This window comes from Dicentrarchus labrax, unplaced genomic scaffold, assembly GCF_905237075.1.
Source record: "Dicentrarchus labrax unplaced genomic scaffold, dlabrax2021, whole genome shotgun sequence".
NCBI classification, from domain to species: Eukaryota; Metazoa; Chordata; class Actinopteri; family Moronidae; genus Dicentrarchus; species Dicentrarchus labrax.
The window spans coordinates 16,293,054-16,317,344 of NW_026136704.1; the positions used below are offsets into that span (position 1 = coordinate 16,293,054).

The window sequence follows — 24,291 nt, forward strand, 5'->3', positions numbered from 1 at the left end:
CAAATCAAACACAGGAAACCATTTATTTTTGCACATTTTAGCACAAGGGCCTTTCCCACATTGCAGCCACAAAGTTGGGAGTGATAAAGTGATACAAAAAAAAAACAATCCTCACCCCAAAGGTCAATTGAGTAGCTGTTCTGGAGTTACATTCATTTGCTGATGAAGCTCATGTGATATGATCTCCCAATCGCTGTTTCCGAGGACAAGAATGAACTAAACCATGAAACTGCTGTACTGTCCTTTAATTCAAGATAAACATTGTCAATACAAATCTTCTCTTTCACAGCTTCAGCCGCATTTCTTAATAAAGACACAAGATGGCGCTGATAGCACAGGGAGATGGCATGTACAGTGGTAGTACTTGGACTTGCACACACATGTGAAGCGCTTGTGGCTCATTTCCCCAAAAGATCAGATAATTAGTCTACAGGTTGATAAACTATATCAATATCAGAGATTAAAACACATGTCAGAATGTTAAATAAATATTATATATTATACCTTTGAAGCATCAATTATAAGCAATTACCACTTTAAGGTTACTTTCTAATGAGGCATCCTTTATAATGGCTTTATAAGTTGTAACTAATGGGTTTATTAATCATATGTGCACTTGTCTTGCATCAGTTTTAAACTACTTTTGGGTGAGCGACAGGTCATTTTAATAGTTTTAATTAGGTAAAAAAGCTGTTATAAGATGTTGAGAATCTATTTATAACTCTCTCTTCCTAATAAGCCACCCAATCTGCTGCTGTATATGTAAATAAGTCATTAACAAAGGATTGTAATCGATCAAATCTGCAACTGCAAGTGTTAATGAGATGTTAGTAAACAGATTACCAGTCAAACCCAAAAGTTATTACTAATAATGTCAATATAAAGTCTTAATGAGTCATCAACAATTAATAATGCTGTTAGTTACACCACATATAACCTTATAGACCGTGCAAACTCAACTTGACAGTCATAGTAATGGGTGAAAGTTTATTTTATAAGTTTTATTATATTTTATTTATGAGCGCACTGCAGTGAGACATATGAGGCTGTGGCGCCCCCTGGTGGCCGAGATGGAGAAGTGCGGAGCGGTGGAGCGATCTTTATTGTTCTCCTGCCTGTTTATTGGTTCACTTTATTCACCCCGCTGTCAGTTTTGTACTCAAGCTGCTTTGGCCTCCAGGTCGACCGTGAAGCAGACAGAAATGAGATGAGGAGTTTCAGGGACGGATGTGCTGCAGACGGAGCTCCTCGCCACTGAGACTTGTGGGGGGATGAAAAGTCAAAAATGCGCTCAGAGCAGACAGGAGCGGTGTGACGGAGGAGTGCAGGGAGGACGGAGCAGACACCGGCCGGTCAGACAGACAGACAGGCAGACAAAGACAGACAGAGCTGCGGGGAGGACGGGACTTCACCTCTCAGCCGCACCGAGGCTGAACTGAAAAGTTTGGGCAGCTGCAGTCGGTGAAGGCATCATGTCGGCGCGGAGCTGGGTCGCCAACGAGGGGGGAAAGCACTTGGTCTTGGTGGGGAACTTTTGTCAGAGCGGTTCGGTCCACACGTATCGTAGGCTGTTCATGGATATGTTTGTTTTTTTACCTGTTAACGAGCTGCTGCAACACTTGTTGTCCGAGTTCTTTAGGCTTACCACCTTCCATCCTGAAGAAAGACACTGTTTTAAATGACTGTTATTCAGTTTGTTAATGCTCACTCTGCTGCATCCATACAGGCTGCTACAACCATTATATGCCATGGGTTTACATAGTTAAGATCAAATGTAAATCCTAAACGCAATTACCAGAAATATTTGTATTTCAGTTTATTTGTATTGACAGTGATAATCAACATAAGGCTGTAGGTTTGGACTATATCCTGTACATCCTGTGCTGGTTGTGTGTGTGTGTGTGTGTGTGTGTGTAGATGCTGTGGCTGGGAACAAACACCTGGCTGTTCCTAAAGACCTTCCTGCTGTACTCCACTGGACAGCAGTATCACTACCTCTACAAGATGCTTGGGGTAAGACCTGACACATTTACTGATGTAGTTTTACTGGTAGAAATGACGGCTGAATTTCATTTAGCTGCTTCAGTTTCAGGGTCCTGGTATTGTTCAAGCTGGCTCACTGTCACACTGATGGTTGAATACAACAGAGTTAATATTATTATTAACAACTATGTAAATATTTCCACATATTTGAGTGTGTGCACACTTTGTCCCACAATGCAGTGTGCCACATAAATGCAAACATTACAATTGTGTGAAACTACACTTTATAGCAATGACACAAAATGATTATTTAGTCAGAACTGAATGAGGAATGTCTCTTATACGGGTGGTAGTGAGTGAGTGAACAAGGAAGCACTTCTTGAAGCTTGTACACACCGGTGGTCCACTCACACAGTTATTTTACTTGATCGGGTGTCTGAGTGTGTGTGTGGGCCTTTAAGATCTGCACTGACTCATCTGCACATCCATGCTTTTAAGTTTTGATTGTGTGAGATTCACGAGTGTAATTGTTGACAAAAAGAGTTCAGATGAAGAGAAATCAGCGACCCGTATCCATAGAGCTTCATCCAGAGAATGAGAGAAAATAGTATTGATTGCATCCTCAGCAATGACAATTATTTAGAGTAGAAACATTTATTATTTTTGCTCTTGAATCCTGATATAGCCTTCAAAACTGGTCATGTGACACTTTGTAGTGCCTGTCCAGTTGCCAACAATCAGACTGTCGGTTATCATCATAGACTAAATCTCTGTTTTTGAAGAATCCTGCTGCTTTCTGGCTTCAGGAACCTTTTTTTATATCACAGGAGCAGGCTTTGTGATGGATGGTTGACTGTCACGTGCAGGTTTAATGAGTCTGAATTGTGGCTTTAAACTCTGTGACAGCAGTTAGCCACGTTTGTGTGTGTGTGTGTGTTCACAGGTTGGGCAGTCTGTGCCAGCCAATAGTGTCATGGGCACACAGTCACACACTCACAGAGAGAATCAGGAATTTGATTTTGGTGCTTGTGGATTCATGTGAGAGTTGGTGTAATTGTTGTCACAAGTTGATGTGTGTGTGTGTGTGTGTGTGTGTGTGTGTATTTGATGCATGTTTGCATCAGTGAAAACTGTCCTTGTCCTCTGAGAAAATCAGACAAATGCTACTAACATTACTGTCCAATCTCAGGCTTCCTGTTGTTCTCCAGCTGCATTTTGCTCTAGGGCTGCACAATTAATCGAAATATGATCAAAATCAGAACACGGCCAAGTGCAAACAGCATTATAATACTGTAGCACTGTAGTTCTGCAAACACCTGACCTACAAAGCTTGTTCTTCAGATTTAAAAAAACATGTTTGTTTGGTACAGACCCCAGGAAATGTCACATCATCATGATTTTAATAGTTTGTATTCTTACGTGTGTCATTACTTTAAAACATTGTCAGCAGCACAGTACGTTGATATCAGTGGAGCGTGCATCCGGCTCATCAGGACTCAGCAGATATGTGCAATAACTCAGCAGCTACCTTTTGGGAGGATTTTGGTGCTAGACTAGACTACTTTTTTTATTGCATCAGCAAAGACAAAAATCCTCCAATGGTTTATATACAACATACCACAAGCTTATAATTATTACATTTAAAGGACCAGTGTGTAGGATTTAGTGGAATCTAACGGTGAGGTTGCAGATTGTGACGATTCTGAACACCCCTCGCGTCTGTATTTGACGATCTGGAAATGAGAACGGGCTGTGAAGTGTACAGGAGCAACTACGGTGGCCACGCAAAAGGCCCTATCTACAGCCAGTGTTTGGTTTGTCCCTTCTGGGCTACTGTAGAAACATGGCAATTCAACATGGCAGACTCCATGGAAGGCGACCCGTGGCGTCTGTAGATACAAATGGGTCATTCTAAGGTAGCAGAAACACAGCGATGCCTATATTCAGATGATTATACATTAATACCTATGATTATTCCCTTTTTGCCAATAGTTTCTCCTAAATCTTACACATTGGACCTTTAAGGGCATACAGACACATAAAAGAATCAAGTAAATATAATACATTGGGATTATTTGCAAATGACTTTGCTTTAAAACATTGAATCAGTGGGAAAAAAATCCAGTTTGAGAGGTGTGTGTGTGTGTGTGTGTGTGTGTGTGTGTGTGTGTGTGTGTGTGTGTGTATAAAAAAGGGGAAAAAAAGATGTGGCAGGCAACAAGCAGCATGTGTGAGCTATTCATGCACAGCCTGTACAGTGGGAGGCACAGGGGAAAGAGGGGCAAGTGTGGGCACGCTGCTTTGACTGAATGCCTTGCCAGAGGGCTTAAGTTTATGTGTGTGTGAGTGTGTGTGTCTCTGTGTGTGTAAGCACATGCAAGATGGAGATGTATTTCAAAGCTTTAAAGCTTCTGAAGGGAACTTAGATTTAACTTCAAAAAGCATCTTATCTCATTCACCTGTATGGTGAGTGTGTGTATAGGTATTTGTGTGTGTCTGTGTTTTGGTTGTTCGGGGTGTTGGGGATGTACTGAGAGCAGGATATCAGATCTCCTGTTTGTGGTTTTGCCGTCAGCTGCTTTTCCATGGGAAGCTGTGTTGAGTGAATGTGTGTGGGAAGGGTAAAGGTGTCAGTCTTTTAAGTATTTATCCTTGACTTGCTATATGTAGATTCTCACTTTGATTCTCACTTTTCAGAAACCCTGTGCCAGTCGTATAACTCACTGCTCTCATAGTAGTGTTGTTTTCGGCTGTCTTCAGTGAAAAAGCTCTAAAAACCCACCAGGTGGCCAGAACCATGACTCAGAATTGCTCTGTAACTACAGGATTTACACGTCCAAATATTTGCTAACTAAGTTAATTTACTTACAAGTTTCCCAAATCAACTTAGAAACGTGTAAGTGTTGTGTTCCCAATTGGTTTCCACTGTCCTCAAGTGGCCCAAAAAAATCAATTATTACAAGTTTTAGTAATTAGGTTCACGTACACTGGATGAAGAGGTAAGGACATGTATTTGTTGTCTACTTTAATCCTGTGCATGCTGTGGGCTACAGTAATAGTACAGAAAGTGTCAGGGTTATTCATCATGTAAAACAACCCTGCACACTAAAAATGAGACATAATTAATTGTTTATTCACTGCGTTAAAAGAAAAACACATTAAAAGAAACAATTGATGCATAGCGGAGAAGAAGATATGCTATTAGATTGGTTTGAGAAGTGTAGACTTCTTGTTAACATTAGTCACCATGAAAAGTTACCACCATTTGAATCCATTGTAACACCACTGCAAGCACCGTCCTGTGTGAAGCAAGTTCAGGCTGCAAGAGGAGTCTAATATTCTAAAGATTTTGGTCTCTCTCTCTCTCTCTCTCTCTCTCTCTCTGTCTGATCTACTCACTCACACACCTTCATCTCTCACACTAGCTGTTTCAGTTTCTTAGGGATAATCAGAAGAGACGGCACCAGCAGTGCTCATAGAGGCTGCCAAGAAAGTGTTTAAATGTGCTGAGTTTAGAAGAACCCAAAGTACGTCCAGTGTTTCCGCATGAAAACAGCTTTGATTATTCAGCTGTGGCTTGAGATGCGTAAAGCCAGATTACATAGCAGGCGTCCCTCCCAAGTCACTTCAGGTAAACTGCACTCTTCATCCCGGTGTCAGGTGCTGTATCAGTCATACAGGATGATCAGAGATGTAGTAGAAATGTATCATTTTCATTTGCCAGACGCTTTTGTCTAAAGCAACATGCAAATAAGGTACAATCCAAGCCACAGTAGATGAAGGAGAAGTCGTTGAGAATAAATGCCTCAATACTCAGTTCCACATTTCACCTGACACGAGTGAAAAGGACAGGTGCGTTAAGTAACATACAAGTGCCTGGCAAATAACATTTTTATTTTGAAAAAGAGCTAGAGAAGCATCAAGAGATTGACAGAGTGAAAGAGCATATTAGGTGAGTGATTTTCAAAGGAATTTTTGAAGACACAAAGAGATTTCTTGCCAAGTAGTGGTGCTAGGACTGGTTGTTGCTTTTTTGTGGGGTGCAGTGAGTGAGAAGGATCATAAACCAGAATGAGGGAATTCAGGTAGGTTGGTGCCATGCTAGTGGCCAGTCTGTATGTGAGCAAAAGAGACTTGAACTTAATGCGAGCAGCAACTGGGAGCCAGTATTAAAAGGTAAAGTGACATGAGCTGTTTTTGGCTAGTGCCAAACCAGACATGCTGCTTTATTTTGGACCACTTGCAGAGGTTTTACTGTGCACGGTGGGAATCATCTGGCAGGAAGGACAGATATAGCCGGGTATCATCAACATAGCAATGGTAACAAAAACCATGTGAGTGAATAATCCGACCAAGGGAGGTAGTGTATAATGAGAAGAGAAGGGGGCCAAACACAGATCCTTGCGGTACCACTTTATATGACCGCACTGTGAGATTGGACTCAAACATCAGTACCAGAGAGGCCTAGTTTGGGAAGAGTGGACAGATGATTTGATGGTTCATTGTGTCAATGGCAGCTGACAGGTGAGGGAAAGACGAGGTGAGGTGACAGGGACAGGTATGCTGATGTTCTAAAATTAGTTATTCTGGTTTGGGCTGCTGACTTAGTCTGTTTGCCAACATGGTCAGCAGTTGCAGCATCAGTGACACACAACTCATGGAAGCAAGGGAGTTTAATCAATCATGAAAGACATCATCAAACATGATAAGACATGATACACAATTGTTTTGATTTGGTGTGACTTACACTTTCTGAGGATTTCAGTATCATTGTATTGTATAAATGTACATAAATCTGTATAGAAAACAGATCCTTGAAACTCCAGAACTTACTTACGTGGCATTTTTAAGTTTTCTTCAACTTAAAAGTAATTTAGTAATATTTGTCTGTATTAGATTTGCGTTCGAGAGGAGTGTCAGACTTTGAAAACACAATTACTCAGACATTGATATGTTACTTTGCACACAGTTTAGGCATTCAGCAATGAAGGGTTGCTTGTGTAGGTGGCAATAATAAAAATAATGAAATCTCATTCATTTTAGATTTTTTTGTATGTAAGTGAATGTTGAATTATTTTTTAAAAACATGACCAAAGAAGTCTGTGTGTCATTGTCCTAACAAAACTAAAACTAAAGTGTTCTGTTTAAAGGAAAAGCCTCAGCAGGAGAGCGATTCTTAGCTCTTCGTACTGAGAATGAGGACAAAGATGGTTTTAAATAACCCTGTGTGACACTGAAGTCATGCCTCAAGCTCTCAGTGCACATACTGAATTGTCCAAATCTGAACAGGAGCAGCACCAATGTGTGTACCTTAATCCCCCAGACCATTAACATTTTGCATCTGCTGAATCAGTCCATATTTCAGCCAACCTGCCTAACTGTTTGTGTGTGTGTGTGTGTGTGTGTGTGTGTGTGTGTGTGTGTGTGTGTGTGTGTGTGTGTGTGTGTGTGTGTGTGTGTGTCTCTTTACCAGCTAGGGCTGTGCATCAGCAGGGCATCTGCATCTGTACTGAACCTGAACTGCAGCTTGGTGCTGTTGCCCATGTGTCGCTCCCTGCTCACCTTTGTCCGAGGAACACACATGGTAAGAGGAGACTGATCAATGGGGTTGGTTTTGTTAGTGTTACCTCATGTTGGTCTCACTAATGATCAACCACTGAGGAAGATGAGAAAAGAGAAAAGAGGGTTTGAGTTTCCATTTGAAACAGCAAGTTGATCATAAGTTGGAAATGTCAGCAGCTGTTACTAATTTTATATTCTTTAAAATAAATGACTCCTAGTCACAGGGCTGTTTTAGATTTAGAAAAAGTTTTTTTTGAGTGGAACAAATGTGCAGCTACACCAAGTTTTTACTTATGTCAGATGTGAAGTTGCAGGCTTTATGAAAGACAATTAAATGTTGGGTTTGTTCAAAAATCTGTGATGGTTTGTTGTTATTTTTTATGTAAACCTGCTCATATATTGTAAAATCACTGCTGAATTAAGGTAAATTAGTGACAGTTTACAGTTTGAGATGTAAAAATGCAAGAAAACAGTAATAAGTTTAGTAAATTATCAGTTAAGATCCCCAGCCACAAAGATAATACTTATCTGTATTACAACACACGCACTCATACAGGTATCGAGCAGAAAGACTCGCAGACTGCTGGACAAGAGCAAGACCTTTCATGTGGCCTGTGGATTTGCCATCTGTATCTTCTCTGGTAAAAATTGTCACTTATCACCACAGCTCATATTTCTTCATGTATCACACTGTGTGTGTGTGTGTGTGTGTGTGTGTGTGTGTGTGTGTGTGTGTGTGTGTGTGTGTGTGTGTGTGAAGTGTGGATAAATGGATCGAGGCTGGCTCAGCATTCCTGGCGTACCAGCTGTGATCGTCTAGCTGGTCATGTTCTTGTGAGTCTCCTCTAATGATGTCATGGGAGCGTCTAGCAGCTGTGTGTCTGCTGGGTCTCTTTTTTACAGGCTTCTTTCTCTTATTTATTCATCTCTGAGCAGCATGGCTTCATATCTATACAGCAACATGTCACTCTTTTTTTCTCACGAAAAACAGCCATTCAGTACTAGCCACCAACATATAACCACAAACTGTGTGCTTTTCCTTTCAGTGATCCAGTCATTGTATAGAGTTCCTGTTCTGCTCTAAAGATCTGATTAGTAGCATTGTGACATTGGCTGATGAGTGTTGGGGTGTAACACTTAGTGTTGCCTGTAAAGACAAAACATTTTGTTACCAGGCAGATTTTTTCTTCTCTTAAAGCTTTACATTTCATCAGGGACCTCTGAATTAAAATGTTCAACAACTTAAAGAATTTCTGCTCCAGCAGATAGCCTGTAAGATGGTGACTGGATTGATTTTAAAATGATTCTTGGAGTAAAAAGAGATGCATCTTGACTTTACTCTCTTATGCAGTCAAACTACACCCATGGTAAATGACTATGTCTTTTAAACTCAATCTGTCCATTTGGTAACGTAGACTTTATGTTATAAATGCATTTATTTCTTTATTATAAAGATATTATTCAATTGTTTCCACATGCTGAGTTGTATTTGCCCTGACTAAGTAAATGACTTTGACATGTAAAATCAGGAGAGTGTCTGTTTAAAGGTCCAGTGTGTAAGATTTAGTGGCATCTACTAATGAAAACATACCTATGAATATTATATTACCAGCCATGTTAGCTGCTCTGTGAGGCTGTTCTTACAGCAGATTTGTGGATAAATGCTAACATCAGGATGCGTCCTAACAATTAGTGGAGTGGCCGATCAACATTGCCATCCATAGAGCCAATAGAAACAAAAGAACTGGAATAGCTGGCATCTGTTCGTCACTATTACATCATCTTTAAGCTTGAGCCTGCTTCTATCATTAACGTTCATTTCAACTCACCAACACACGCATATCTCTTCCCTTTAGGCAAATCTCTCCTGTTCTAATAGCGGAGTTCCAAAGTTTTGAGACAACAAATGACAATGAAGACATAGAAGCAGCAGGAATGGGGGAGAGATATAGACTGAGAGAAGAAAGAGAGAGGGGGAGAGAGGGGTGGGAGGCAGTGGGAGTGAGAAAGGATGTGAGTGAGAAAAAAAGGACCCTTGTGTCTCATGATTACGCCCTCTAATTCCATCAGCTGTCGAACGGCTGCGTGGTTCGTCTATGATGTCAGGGAGGAGTGTGTGTGTGTGTGTTTGTGAGTGCACCAGTGAGTCAGGAGGATGTTGCTGACTTTCTGCTAAATAGACAAAGAGATGTTTGTAAGAGTGTCCGCTAGCAGTTCATTTTGACCTTTATAATTAAGGGTGTGTTTGTGTGTTTGAAGCAGAGGAGATGTTCTCTGTCTGCTGCTGTCTGTGCACAAAAATGTGTTTCAAATCTGTACCGTGTAACCCTTTCTCTTCTTCTGTAGTTGTGCATGTGTCTGCCCACCTGGTGAATGTCATCAACTTCAGTGTGAGCTACTCAGACGACTTTCCTGCTCTCAATCTGGCTCGCTACAGAGGAGAGGTGCGACACAAATACATGTACATTTGTACTTTATACTTGTGAAGACCCCCATTGACTGAACGCATTCCCTTGCCCCTAACTTAACCTTAACAAGGACCTGTGTCACAGATCTTACCTTAACCTTACTCTGAACCCTTAATCACCCCTTTGAAGAAGTGAGGAAAGTGTACACACCTTCCAAAAATGTCCTCACTTGGTTAGCCCTGTGCCATGAAGAATAATCAGCATGCAATGAAGTAAGGAGGAAGAAACTAGCAATGAAATCACCTGCTAAAGTGATTGGTTGGAATGAGGCCTGCAGACTGTTTTCTCTCCATGGTACATAGCTGGCTGCAGCTGCAGCTGCAAGGTCTGAAAGTCAAATTAGACCTCACAAAAATAGACACAGAAGATTACACACACAAACAATTATTTATTTTTTGTGTTTCCCTTCCCAGGACCCCAAGCTGATCATTTTGACCACAAGTAAGAAGGACTGCTGTTTCTTATACAGTATTGTGTGCAGAGGTGTTTATATGCATGTGTAACAACTGAGGTGGTAAATGTGTTGTAGATTAGAGAGGACTGGAGGAAGTCCTGCTGTGTTTGCCATGTTTAGTCCTATCTTTCTAACTTATTGTATTTCTAATTGTTCTTGTTTTAGTGGATAAAATAAGTCAGTTAAAGTTAAATTGTTTCAGCTTGGTCCTGGGGTGTTGACTTGACTTTGTGTCTTCTCTGTGATTGGTTGATTCTCTATAGTCCCAGGAGTCACAGGCGTCCTGTTGGTTCTCATCCTCTTCCTGATGTTCACATCCTCCTCTTACTGTGTGCGGTAGGTCAAACCAAACCACCATCCACAATCAAAATCATCATAGTTTGTATGTGTTTGGATACAGTTTGTTGAATGCTGCACATGGCTGTAGTACCAGCCATTGGTAAAAGTTTCTCAAGGAAAACCATTTATATACATTATATATGCGTAAAATCATCTCAGTGATGACTGGGGGATGTTCGAGGGAAAACCTGGGTTTGTTTGCCATGTGAGCAACTTTAATTGAAATCAATGGGAGCCATATTGGAGCCTGGAATCCAGTCCCATTAATACAACCATGGGTTTTGTGCCTATGTATATGTGTCTCTGTCTCTATGTGTGTGTCTTTGTGTCATGTCTGCTCGCCTTTGTCTTTCTGTCTGAGTTTATCTTGTGTGGGAGAAGTGCAAGATGGAAACCATAAGGAGACTTGCTAACAGAGGTCTGTTACAGAGAAAATCTCCACTAAGTGTTCCACTCGCAGCTCTGTCATTACTCAGGTCATAGTGGGTCACCCTCTCTGCATGTGTGCGTGTGTGTGTGTTAACTAGTGCAGGTGTGTGAGACTTGAAGTGTGTGTGTGCATGTACTCGCTTTGCTTTCTTCAGTAATTGGACAGAGGATAAGAGGCTTTTCCAGACCCCTTAAGGCTTTAGATAAGAGTTTGGGTAAGTGGCTGCAGTGGCGGGATGAAGGCCGCCTCACACCAGAAGAATTTCTGTATAATGAGTCACAATGATCCAGTGATATTAACGCACATTAAGCCTTACAACTTATTCTGTAACTTGCAATACTTTGCATCAGCATGTTTAACCTTTAACATTGTCGCTAATAACATACTTTTAATTTTTAGTTACTATGTCCATAAAAGAGGAAATAATAAATCCATCTAAAAGCCAAGGCAGGGAAAAGGACCACGGTCGAGTGTGTCTGTGTGAGCAGAAGATAGCCAAAGGTTGTTGACACAAGATCAGACTATTACAATTCAAGATTACTTAATTGTATTAACTTTAAATCTCTGAAAGTTTATTATGCTTTACGTCAATCATAATGTTATCAAAAGAAAGTCAAAACCAAATTTCATTTAGCAAGGTTTCCAAGGGATACTATTAAGATGAATTACCCATGTGTTATCGCTTTCTGAATAGCTAAAGGTAACCTAATCATCATTGTTGCTCCTGTTTGCCCAGAGCACTGAAAAATATAAGCAAAGTATAAACAATATGGCTTTAATTCTGATAAATTGAGAGATTTAAATTCAAGCCAGTCATAAAATGTGTTTCATTTCATACTTTTTTTGCTTGTATATTTGGTTATTTAACTTTTAGTTAAATCTATTAGTTTGCTACTTTCACCAGCTTAGGAAAGATTACTCTTAAACCAAAGTGCCAGCAAATCAATGGGCAGGTTCAGTTAACTTTAGCAAATTCCTATAAATGTTATGAAGTCAACACATTCGCTGCTCAGTGTCATCCCTGTACAGAAACAAGAAAAAAACATGAAAGAAGTTGTAGTCAAAGAGGATGAATACAGGGTCTGATGATGTTCTGCATTGTTTGCAGTGTTTATGGGGGGTCATCGTGTGTAATGACCCCTTTAATATTGACCTGTGATGTCCTGCTTACTCAGGCTCTGACCTGGTAGTCTGGTCCTGAACAAACTCTGACTTTGCTTTCTTCTTTTGTTGTCTCTGCTTCTTTTTGTGTCTCTCATTCTCCTTATATCACATTACCATGTAATTAGTCCTCATTTATATCTGTTTTGGTCATTATCTCTCTGTTGTCTTTTCAGGGTGTCCAACTATGAGATCTTCTGGTACACACACAACCTCTTCATTGTCTTCTACATCATCCTTATGGTGCACATGGTCGGGTAGGTCTCTGATGGCAGCACTAAGTCTGTGTGTGCCTGTTGGTTTATCTCTGCATGAGTCAGTGAGGGTTTCTGCACTGTTGGTACATTGTGTCTCCTTCTCAGCCACTCTCCACAAGACATGATAAGAGTCTGCTTTACATGTGAACGTCTGCAAATATTAGAGACTCCCACTGATGCTGGGGACATTTTTATCAGCAACTTCAGACTCACTGACAACACAACAATCTTCTTGTACAATTTGATAAAAAAAAACATGCAATGTTTTACTGACTTATTTAATAAAAAATGGCATCTTATTGACTTATGCAATATGAAATATCACTCACTCAACACTACAACAAAGCGGGGTTTAGAAATGTCTTTACTTACCTTCACTGACAGTCATTCAACTGTAGAACCAAGATTTGCTTGTACATGCCTGTTTTCTTTGTGTAGTTTTGTTGTGTGATTAAGTTATATTAACTAACAGCTTGTCAAATGGCAAAATTTGTTTTTTGAGAGGGGCATTTTTGCCTTTATTTGACAGTAACCGGTGAAGAGGCAGACAGGAAATAAGGGGAGGGGTAAAACATGCAACAACGCTTGCTGTGGTCACAGGCTGAATACACAAAAACATACAAACACAATCACTTTTACTTTACAGAGAAGTTTCTAGTACACATGATCCTTGGTTTTATGATGATGGTTTTATACATTTTGATAAGCTGAAGGCACAGTGTCATTAAAAAAGTGTATTATAATATAACTATCACTATATTGCCATCCTGGCATATTAGGCAAGTAACACTGCAAACTGCATTAGTTTCATTCATTAGCCTTCATGTGACTTCCTCTTTTTCAATAACCACAACTCAGCAATCATGAAAGTTACATTAAAATAACCAAACAAACATCACCTTGATTGTTGTCTTTTCCACCAGAGGAGCTCTGAAGTATCAAACCAACATAGAGGCCCATCCTCCTGGCTGCGTCGGCACCAATCACAGCAGCACAGAGCAGCACGGCGACGAGCTGGAGCAGGGTGAGGATGAAGAGAGGACATGCAGAGAGCAGGCTCACTTCCAGCCACACTACCCCCAGGTCTGTCTGTGTGTGTGTGTGTGTGTGTGTGTGTGTGTGTGTGTGTGTGTGTGTGTGTGTGTGTGTGTGTGTGTGTGTGCTTGCGTACGTGCATGCGTGCGTGGGTGTGTGTGTGTCTGGGCTATAGTGGGCGTGTAAGTGTTGTACGTGTGTGTTGAGTATCTGGGAAGTGTTGGAGGGAGTTGGTCCTGTTTATTAGAGGTGACGTGCTGTAAGGGAGGGGCAGGCATCCTCTTTTTACATCAAGGCCTGTGTTTGTGTGCGTTTCTTCCTGCGTGTGTGATTATGTGTTTGCACATGGTCGTTAAGCAACGAGCTGGTTCCATAAAATCCCCCTTAAACCTGATTGTGCTCTGCAGGCTTTATGGGAGCTGTGAGCAATTAGTCTGCAACAGGTAACTGCCAACAGAAAGAAACATAAAAACCACACACTGTGATAGAAAGATAGAGAGACTGTGCATGTACTCTCACGGGTACACGGATATACTCTCTTTGGCTGAATTTGATTGTGTTTTGAAAGTTGGGAGAATTAGAACTCCTGATTCCAAATGTGAGTGGAGAGTTGTGTAACTGTATCTCAATCTGTGTGTGCGTAAACTGATTTGTAAATGTGAAAAAGAATATATAAATATGTACTGAGATTTGTGAATGTGTACAGGAATCTGCAAATGTATTCATATTTGTAAATGTGTGGACAAATCTGTAAATGCAGACATATATATATCAATGTCTGACAAATCTCTCCTCACACAAACAAATCTCCACACGCATTTGCAGATTTCTGCCACAGCAGAATAGTATCAAGAGTCACGTGTAAAAACAGCCAGTTGAAACCGATGAACTGTTTCCAGCTCTTGGAGCAAATACTTGGATTTCTCAACCATTAATATGTATGTACACATTTACAGATGGTATAAGGCAGTGGTTCTTCAACTTTCTGGCGTGCCCCCCTTCAGAAGCCAAAAAAAGTTTGCGCCCCCACAGTTTGAGAACCACTGCGAGGTTTTCCTTCTAAAATGGTGTGATCGTGGCATCATTGAGTTAACTGAAGCGGATGTGCTAAAATATTTTGGTATTGTGACTTTATTCATTCATTATTAATCAGTGAAGGCTGTAAGTAGAAATTATACTTGCGAACCTCTCTGCAGGTCTACAGCAATGTGTGATGCAGCCCTGCATGTTAAACAAGATGAGTGGCTGGTCCAACTTCTTGACGCACTTTATACATTAATGTTATACCCCAAAACCGAATAATATAGTAGTATAAAACAAATAATAATTAGTTGTTAACGTCATGATATAGACAGTCTAACACTTGAAGTTTTTCCTGTTTCTCTCTGTGTGTCTTAATAGACATGGCTTTGGGTGTCCGGTCCTCTCTGTCTTTACTGTGCCGAGCGTTTCTACCGCTACATCCGGAGCTACGACCCTGTTACCATAGTAACAGTCATCAGGCACCCCTGTAATGTCATTGAGTTGCGCATGCTGAAGAAAAACTTCAAAGCTCGTCCAGGACAGGTGAGAAGAGATGACGTGTGTTTTTCTTGAGATGTTTGTGTTACATCTGTGCCTTATTAAGTTTTTTCACTGCTGTAACTTACTGGGGTTTTATTCTTAAGCATCTGATGAGTTCCTTTTTCTGTGCCTCCACCTTTGTTTCTCTCCCCCTTTTTTCTCTCCACACGCCCCCTCTCTAATCCTGTCTTTCTCCCCCCCTCCTGTCATCTTCCTGTCGCTCTCTTTCTCAGTATATTGTTCTTAACTGTCCAGGTGTCTCTTCATTTGAGAACCATCCCTTCACGCTAACAACGGTACGACTTCATGCAACACATTCCTCACTCATGACACAATGCAAACACACTCTGTACACACACACACACACACACACACACACACACACACACACAAACATATGTTTTTATGGATCTTAAACTTTCTTCCCCCTGGCAAAGAACATGCAGTTCTTTGTCTCCCTCAACAGCCCACCCCCCTCTACTGCTGGTTGATTGACAGCTGGGTTGTCCAGTGATATTCTGTTTCACATTGTTTATTGATGCTTTTAGATTCAGTCCAGAATTTATGAGACAAAAGCAGAAGACATAGAAGTAACTTTCTGCCTAGACAGCATATAGGAATAGGCACACACACACACACACACACACACACACTGCAGTATGAATGCCTATGCCTGGTGTGTTGTGGAGCTTTGAGGAGGAGGGCAGAGAATCACACTGACAGAGAGCAGACAGACCCCTGAGGCTAGTAATGCCGTCTGCCAACAGGAAGGCTGTGTGTGTGTGTGTGTGTGTGTGTGTGTGTGTGTGTGTGTGTGTGTGTGTGTGTGTGTGTGTGCGTGCGCGCATTGTTAAATTTATTGAAACGAGTAGCAATGTACTGTATATCTGCACTGGGTTATGTGTGTGAGCATGTCTTTGTGTTAGTTGCACGTGTTTTCTCGTTCTTTCCAACAACTAAGTGTGTATGCTTGTGTGTACTTGTATATGTCAGTGTGTGCTTGTGTGTGCGTGTGTCTATTTTGTTGTGACTCACTGTATGTTGTCTAACTCCTCACAGTGTCCCACAGAGAACAAGAAAACTTTTGGTATCCATCTCCGAGTCGTGGGAGACTGGACTGGTGGGTACACACACACACACACACACACACACACACACTCACGCAACAGAGACATACAGGGGTACTTGGACACAGATAAAAGGACAGACAAAGAGATACATGCACACACTATCAGAGTTGACAGGACGGAAGTCATTTTGTTTTCTCTTCCTCTTCATTCTCTCTCCTCTCTGGGGAGGATGCATTTTTGAAAACTAGATTTTTATGTGTGTATGTCCTTTTCTGTCTGCACACACACACACACACACACACACACACACACACACACACACACAAACAGACACAGTTTTTTTTTTACATTTACGGAGCTTATAGGATTTCAACTAAAGAGCTGGAAAACTGGAAGTTTTTTGGGATGTTTTTGACTTCCAAAACTTGTGTGTGTGCAGAATCACATACATGCACATACAGTATAGGCAGAGAGAGAAAAGAAAAGTCAATGATGTCATTTCACTGGCAAAAACACTATCCTTTGTCTTGCCCTTTTTTTATGTGACTGCAGTGGTATGCAGCAGACTCAAAAGGGACTCACTGCTAGAGGAAGCTGTGGCCTTTGGGAGCGTGTGACATAAGCAAGAACAATGTATACTCATTTCCACTTGCTACTGTACATATCCACGCACACATGCTTTCAGAACACAGGAAGGGAAGTCGGCTTGTTTGTGTTGGCCCCTTAATCTGCCATGACCACATGTTGTAAGGAGAACACTGAACTGGAATGCATAGACACCTCTAAATATGGCACTATTTGTGCACTCCTAATGTATGCGTTCTCTATGACATGTTCATTCTTAAAGAGGTAGATCAGTGGATGTAAATCCTCTCCTCTCCTCTCCTCTCCTCAGAGCGTTTCACACAGCTGTTACTTCCTGAACCGAGGATAGACTTGGAGATTCTTCCCATGGTGCGACAGAGGAGATACCCCAAGTATGTTTCTACGTATGCATGTGACTGTGTGAGTGACATGATTTCTCATGAAGGCTCAGAATCACAGAGGGGTCAGAGGTTTTGACCTGCTGACCTCTGACCCCCTGCTCTTCCTGCTCTGTGTTTGAGAGAGAGAGATAGGCAGAGATAGAGAGGGAGATGTGGGTTCGGAGGGAACGAGAGTTTGTTTTGTGACAGTAAACCAGAGCTAAACTAACCATCAAACTCGCCCCCCCAATATAAACCCCCTCCATCTGTTAAGTGGGCTAAGTTGTGCACCAGTGAGGGTTAGGGTTAGTTTCCATTTACTGATATACTGCAGCTAGTGTACATATATATATATATGTTGTAAATTGTGATAGAGGGCCACTAACACAAATTAATTCATTTTCATTTCTTTTGTAACAGGATAATTAATCAAAGTAGCAAAAGAACAGTAGAAAGTACTGACAGTTAACGTCACATGAAAACCATCAACCCCTTAACTACCCCAAAATGCTTTTATTTTGTTTCCAAGTAAAAAGATCAGTCAGACATTTTGGAAAGTATCTGCAATATTAACCCTAGTTTCATCTTCATCTTCATGTGTGTTCAGTATGGAAACAGGAGCATGTTTAGCTTAACTTGAAACAGGGTCAAACTGATAGCTGCAGCTACATTAAAAGTGAAAAATTACTTTTTAATAATTGCAGAGCTGTCAAACCAGCCATGAAATACATTTTCCTTTTTTCAGTGGTTGTGATTATGTGACAGTAACAGTGAGCCAAGACTCACTTGGCCCTGCGGAGGGGCGTGTAAAGGCTGCTGCAGCATTACCAACCCTTCTGGACTCAATTTTGAGTTTTCGTGTGTTACATTTTCAGAGCATACATAATTCTGTAATGCAGTAAGAAATGTTTGACCTGTGATTTTGTATCTGTGTGTGTGTGTGTGTGTGTGTGTGTGTGTGTGTGTGTGTGTGTGTGTGTGTGTGTGTGTGTGTGTGTGTGTGTGTGTGTGTGTGTGTGTGTGTGTGTGTGTGTGTGTGTGTGTGTAAGTGTATGTGTGTGTGTGTTTTCTCAATTACACAATTGTTTGAGCAGCTGTTGTGGAGCTGACTGATGTGTGTGTGTGTGTGTTTGGGGGATAGCTGTCTGTTCACATACACAAGCTGCACCCAGACTGCAGGATTTCAAAAGCAGGATGTTTATCTGCTTATGTGTGTTTGGCTATGAGGGCAAAGTATAAATATATGTTTGTGTATCTTTGTCCATTTTCTGGGCTAATTGTCTTCATGTCCACGCTGTATGTTCAGGCTTTACGTGGACGGTCCCTTTGGAAGTCCATCAGAGGAGGTGTTTAACTACGACGTCAGTCTGTGTGTTGCGGGTGGAATAGGAGTCACACCGTTCGCCTGCGTGCTGCATGCTCTGCTGTGAGTTATGAAAAAAATATCATATACTGACAGACGATGAAGAGATTGAGTATTTAGTATTTGTATGATATTTTTTCTCTCTTCCTTCCTCCCTGCTATACACCCAGTGACGGCTGGACGGGTTTCAGGTTGCAGAGATTGTATTTTGTGTGGGTCTGCAGGGAGCTTCAGTCCTTCTACTGGTTTGCTGAGCTGCTGTGTGCCGTGCATCAGAAGGTCAGAACACAGTCTGCATGCTATAGCCTACATATCATATTCATCAAAACATGTGGGAATTAAAATTCAATTAATAATGTGGTTCAGAATCAGAATTTGATAATTGTTTGACCAGCATCCTGTGTTTTGGATTGCCTGATTGTCAGTATTGAGACAGCAGATTCACTTTTTGAAAGGACATAGCTATTTGGCATTTTTGAACTGAGACAATGCCCCTCAAAATGTCTCTGCATGCCCCCGGTTTTACTGTTCATTCAGAAAATGGAAGTTAAATAGCGCTAGGAACTTTCCATCCCTGTGTGCGATGGCTTTCAGCCAGGTCAAAGAAAGTTTTCTGGGTTTTAAGTGGAAGAGGAAGGTCAGAGGTTAAAGACGTAAAAGAATGCAGATGAGCAGGGGAGTCATTACTGAGACACCTGTGCTTTTAAAGTCTTATTACAGTAAAGTTTTCCTGATAGACTGATTAAATATAAGCACTCATTAGGTCATGGTACCTCTGAATAACTCCAACTCTGAATTTAATGTTGTTGTTTTTGTTGTTTTGTAGGTATACTGTTCATGGCTTAGGGAGCAAACCGAAAAAATATAATATATAAACTATAATCAGATTTATTGTACTTAACGCCATCTTGTGGATGTTAGTGATACTTTCTCTCCTATTCCAAATAAATCTAATTGTTGCTTTTTATTGCACATATCACTTTGTTGAATTAGACCCAATGCATCACAGCATCACTAAACACTGAAATGTTTGTGTTTGTCATTTAGCTTTGGCAAGAAAACAGACCAGACTACTTTAATCTGAAACTGTTTGTCAGTCAGACAGACAACTTGCAGGTAAGTGTGACACACACATACACACACACACACACACACACACACACACACACACACACACACACACACACACACACACACACACACACACACACTACTAACTTTGTATGTTTGTATATATTTAATTTTGGCAGTATATTAGAAACCTACCCCACTAGAGGGCAGTATATGACAGAGAGAGACACACACTAAAGTCTAACATCGGCTCTTGAGTTGACTGTCTCTTGTTCTCTCTTTGAACTTTACAGTATTTGTGTCACATTATTTCAGTGTGTATGCTTCTGTAGTAATCCACTTATTTCAAACGTCACCTTTTCTTGGTGTGACAAACAGCTAATAGAAACCATGAATGTATTACAATAGCTTTTATTTTCTATTGTTGTACAAACGTATGGGTACAAGGATTCAAGACAGATGAAGAATGAAGTCTTGATTTCATTCATTCTTTTGGCATATTGGTGAGAAAAGTCAACCCATATATCTCTATTCAAAAATCCATCTGATGTTGCTGACTTCCTATTTTTTTGGTCATGTGGTTTTTGGCCCGCAACTCCTCGTTAGTATAGTGGTGAGTATCCCCGCCTGTCACGCGGGAGACCGGGGTTCGATTCCCCGACGGGGAGATTTGTACTTTTTAAAGCACGTTGATGGTTCACTGATTAACCCTTGAGTGACTACGAGCCATAAAACCAGTCTGTCATGGTTCAGAGGCTTGTCTAAGGAAGCAGCACCACTGTGAGTCAACTGTGCTATGCTGTGGAGTCGATTTATTTTTGTCCATGTTTTTGTTTCACGACATCCAGCTTTATTGATCTTGGTTTGTAAGACAGGCAGGAAATCAGTGTTGCCTTGCCCCTCCACAGAAAGATCATGACTTGTATCAGATTTGCTCTGTGAAAAAGCTTTGATTCAGGACTTGCCAGGATCTGGTTTACCACAGAAGTCATTGACATGACGTTTTGCCTGACCTTTGTCTTATACCCAATCCTGTGGAAATAGCCTGAGATGTAGTGAGTTTATTTAGTTTGTCTGACACACAAACTGAACATTGTTTTGTTTCTGTAAAAATCTCCTCTTTACATTGAAGATGGATAATGCAGTCTGCATTAAAAATATAACCATATTTGCCTATTAAGTCCATGGTGTTACTAATGACAAGTAAGACACATCTTCTGCCACCTACACAATACATTAAATAATAATTTACAACAAACAAATATAATGCTGAATTACTAATTATAAATACATTAAAATAACTAATTAAGAAACTTTCGAGAAACTTTGCTTTTGCCAACAGCTGTTTGCACTACAGGTAACTTTTAATGGATTATTAAACTAGAGAGCACAGGCTGCTACAGTGTGTAGATTAGCAGGAGAAAGCAAGAGAAGTGGAGGGACTGGAGGCAGAGGAAGATGGAGAACCTCTTATCATGACAGACTGGGAGCTGTTAACCTATAGATGTGCGTCATCAATCTGCTGCTGTGTGTGTCACTTATTCCTGTAGCAGTGTTAACATGAACGTTTTTGAACCACTCAACTGCTGTTCCCCACAGCTTTAAAAGGCTCTATAGAGAGTTTAAGCTCATTGTTGCTGTCATCGCTCTCATAGCGACATTTTCATGCAGCTGTTTTCAGCGAAAATGCTCTGAAAAGCCAGTGTACACTATCTGTTCAGCATCAAACAGCAGACACAGTTAGCGACTAGCTGGTGACATAGCAGAGCCAGATATTTCCCTCAGGAGTTGATAGAGACCAAAATCTAAGCTAAAATGAGAGTGACTATTGGACTTGAATTGACTTAAAATGGTGATTCAGTTAATTTGCTGTAAGTTCGACATCTCAACTTCAAAACTGATAATATGTCAGTGTTGAGTTCACAGCTTTGTTTTCACTGCCTCCAACTGGCCAGCTTATTGCAGGTTTAATAAAAAATGGGATATTTTCTTTTCCAGAGCATGTCCGACGAAAAGTACCGCCCGCTCACCTCCAGGCTGCTGGTTGGTCGACCCAGGTGGAAGTTACTGTTTGATGAGATTGGGAGGACCAATAAGCAGTGAGTACAGTGAAAGATGTACAGGGGTGGAGTAAGAACCCACTCTTATTAATTTAAAAGTGTATGCTGCATTTTGGTCCTGGCCTGTATGAATATATGGTGTCTTGTAAGACCATAAGGGCTGGGGCTAACTATATCCATGACACAATAATAGAAATTTGATTTATTCATGCATTCTATTTACTATTGACATCCCACAATGTTACTTTCTCCGTTGTTGCAGTAAGCGAGTCGGGGTTTTCTGCTGTGGACCAAAGGGCATCTCCAGGACTCTCCACAGACTGTGCAACTCAGCCCGATCCTCTGGAACGACCTTTGAATTCAACAAGGAATCCTTCAGCTGATCGAACATCAGAGCTAGCACTACACTTTGAGGTCAACCTTGCAGAAAAACACAGTAAATTTGGGATGGATGGATTTTCATACATTTAGGGTTGTTGTTCTTTTTTTGAAGTATATTTTGGAATATCTTTGGCTGATCTTGGTTACTTGATATTTTGGACACGTCTAGGAATTTGCAAACAAACAACTGAAACAGGCCAAAAGAACTTGAATATTCAGAGACTATATTACTATTTTATATGGATCCCTGACCATGGTCACAAAAGGCCCAGCAGGACAAGACTTTATCATGCAGCACGAGGTCTGTTCCTCTCTACAGACCAGCCTGACCTCCACCTGCAGGCTCTGAAAGCTTCAGCGTCTGATCCAATCACCTCTGAGAAAAACTGCAGTGACCAGCTCACTGCTCGGATTCTCCACTCATGGTTCTCTGTTTTTCTAAAGTTGCTGTCGGCTTTCATCTCCACACCCCTCTGTGGATCAAATTTGTTTTCTCCTGTTGGCGTCTAATGTGAGAGAAAAAGGTCTGACACACGCTGCAATTCCACAACCACAAACACAAGCAGATAACAAGATAATGCTATTACACAAGAGCAAATTCATTTTACAGAGGACCAGCAGTGAAACATCACACAGGGACCAGACAGAAAAACCAAAAAACGTTTACTTAAATAACCAGGTGGAGCCACTTGGGCAGATAAACTGTGGTAACCAAAGCACTATGACAGACAAAGTTCATTTAACATTTACTTGACACCAAACTGGCACCCAACAAGCTCTACTGACTATAAGGTTTAGATCATAAAGAGCAAATTCCCCACTCTGTACCACTTCAGGCTTTTGTTCCACTTGCTTTTCTGCCCATATCCATAATAAATAAGTATCTTCCTCTGTACAATACATTAAAAAATTAGCTCCTTGTAATTTCAACTGATAAAACATTTGTTTTGTTAGTGTTACAGTATGTAGGAATGTAGTCACAACCCTAAAAGAGCCGATTAATGATGACCAAATGATTATTGTCTTATCTTGATTAAAATTACAACTAGTTCAAATTTAATTTACCCTTCTATTAATAAAGATCCATTGATCTTAGAAAATTTATAGAAAACCCAATATTTCAGAAAGACCAATAATAGAAACGCTTTATGGGAAAAATACATAATCTGACAAGCCAATTGGAACAGAAACAAGCTGTAAAGGGGTACAGGAATTTAGCTCTCTATAGATCTTCATCTGTATGTCCCACTCATGGAAGCTGGGTTTGCTTTAGAGTCCCACCTCGAAGAGTAAACACTTCCTGTGTCTGAGCTGGGAGACACTACTAAGTATCTGATAGGTATTTGATTGTCACTCATCAGAATCTGAGGTGATTTGGGGAAGAGTGGAACCAAAACAGACACCATATTCATTCTTTGTTTTCATTTAGTTGTGTAACTATCTCTTCCCTGTTGATGTATGTGTATCGAGGCAAACCTACACTACACCTCAAGCCAGTATTTTTAGCTAGTTGTTTTTTCAATTTATTTATATTGTTTACATTTATTTTATGTGAAAAACTTCTGCAGGGCTTTGGCAATTTTTCCACAAAGTAGGTGTCGTCATTTTTTTTTTTTTTTTTTTTTTTTTTTTCACATACTGTATCTTGAGAAAGTAAAGTTAATTAATTTAAAGTTAAAGTTAAAGTTAATTAATTGGCAAGTTTGACACTACATTTTTAGTTGTAGGGTTTTAGAGTCAGCTGTTATTTTAAAAGTGCCAAAAACAGCAGGTTTCTACAAGGAATCAACATCTTGATATTTTTTCAACCATTTTCTTTCAAATTGTAATGAGCTAATTGTAATTTAGCATTTGAAATTTAAATATATTTAAATGTTGAATTGTATGTCTATTTTCAGGATTGTCCATTTTTAAGAACAAGGCAAAGTCTGAAATAAAAGAGATTTCTATTTATTATATCTCAATTGCTCGAAAGTGTGAAAATGTTTTCTATTTATGATCCTGGACTATGTAATTCATGGTCACAAGCATATACTTATAAAACAATGTTATTTTGACAAACATCAACTGTTCAGTAGTATTAACAGACAAGCTATTTCTAAAATTGTGAAATTCAGCAAAAAGAGAAG

At 40.4% G+C, this 24,291-nt stretch overlaps 1 protein-coding gene and 1 non-coding gene across 2 annotated transcripts; both read left to right on the plus strand.

Moving 5' to 3' along the window:
• The first annotated feature begins 1,110 nt into the window (after window positions 1-1,110).
• LOC127361730 (NADPH oxidase 4) lies at window positions 1,111-24,120 on the plus strand. Its single transcript, XM_051396576.1, has 18 exons — window positions 1,111-1,523; window positions 1,918-2,013; window positions 7,457-7,567; window positions 8,102-8,186; window positions 9,892-9,989; window positions 10,427-10,454; window positions 10,731-10,803; window positions 12,574-12,654; window positions 13,578-13,737; window positions 15,091-15,255; window positions 15,486-15,548; window positions 16,312-16,372; window positions 17,218-17,299; window positions 18,594-18,713; window positions 18,821-18,929; window positions 19,698-19,766; window positions 21,720-21,820; window positions 22,044-24,120. Exons 1-18 carry the CDS (start codon window positions 1,473-1,475, stop codon window positions 22,162-22,164), a joined length of 1,674 nt encoding a protein of 557 aa, XP_051252536.1. The 5' UTR covers window positions 1,111-1,472; the 3' UTR covers window positions 22,165-24,120.
• On the plus strand, window positions 20,318-20,389 carry trnad-guc (transfer RNA aspartic acid (anticodon GUC)). The gene has a single exon. It is a non-coding gene; the product is annotated as a tRNA-Asp (tRNA).
• Window positions 24,121-24,291: the final 171 nt, after the last annotated feature.

Excerpts from the sequence above, each read along its gene's own strand:
- LOC127361730 (XM_051396576.1), top strand. The coding sequence starts at position 1,473 with ATGTCGGCGCGGAGCTGGGTCGCCAACGAGGGGGGAAAGCACTTGGTC. Across the intron at positions 10,804-12,573 it reads TCCTCCTCTTACTGTGTGCG|GGTGTCCAACTATGAGATCT; the intron begins GTAGGTCAAACC and ends TTGTCTTTTCAG. Across the intron at positions 12,655-13,577 it reads CTTATGGTGCACATGGTCGG|AGGAGCTCTGAAGTATCAAA; the intron begins GTAGGTCTCTGA and ends CTTTTCCACCAG.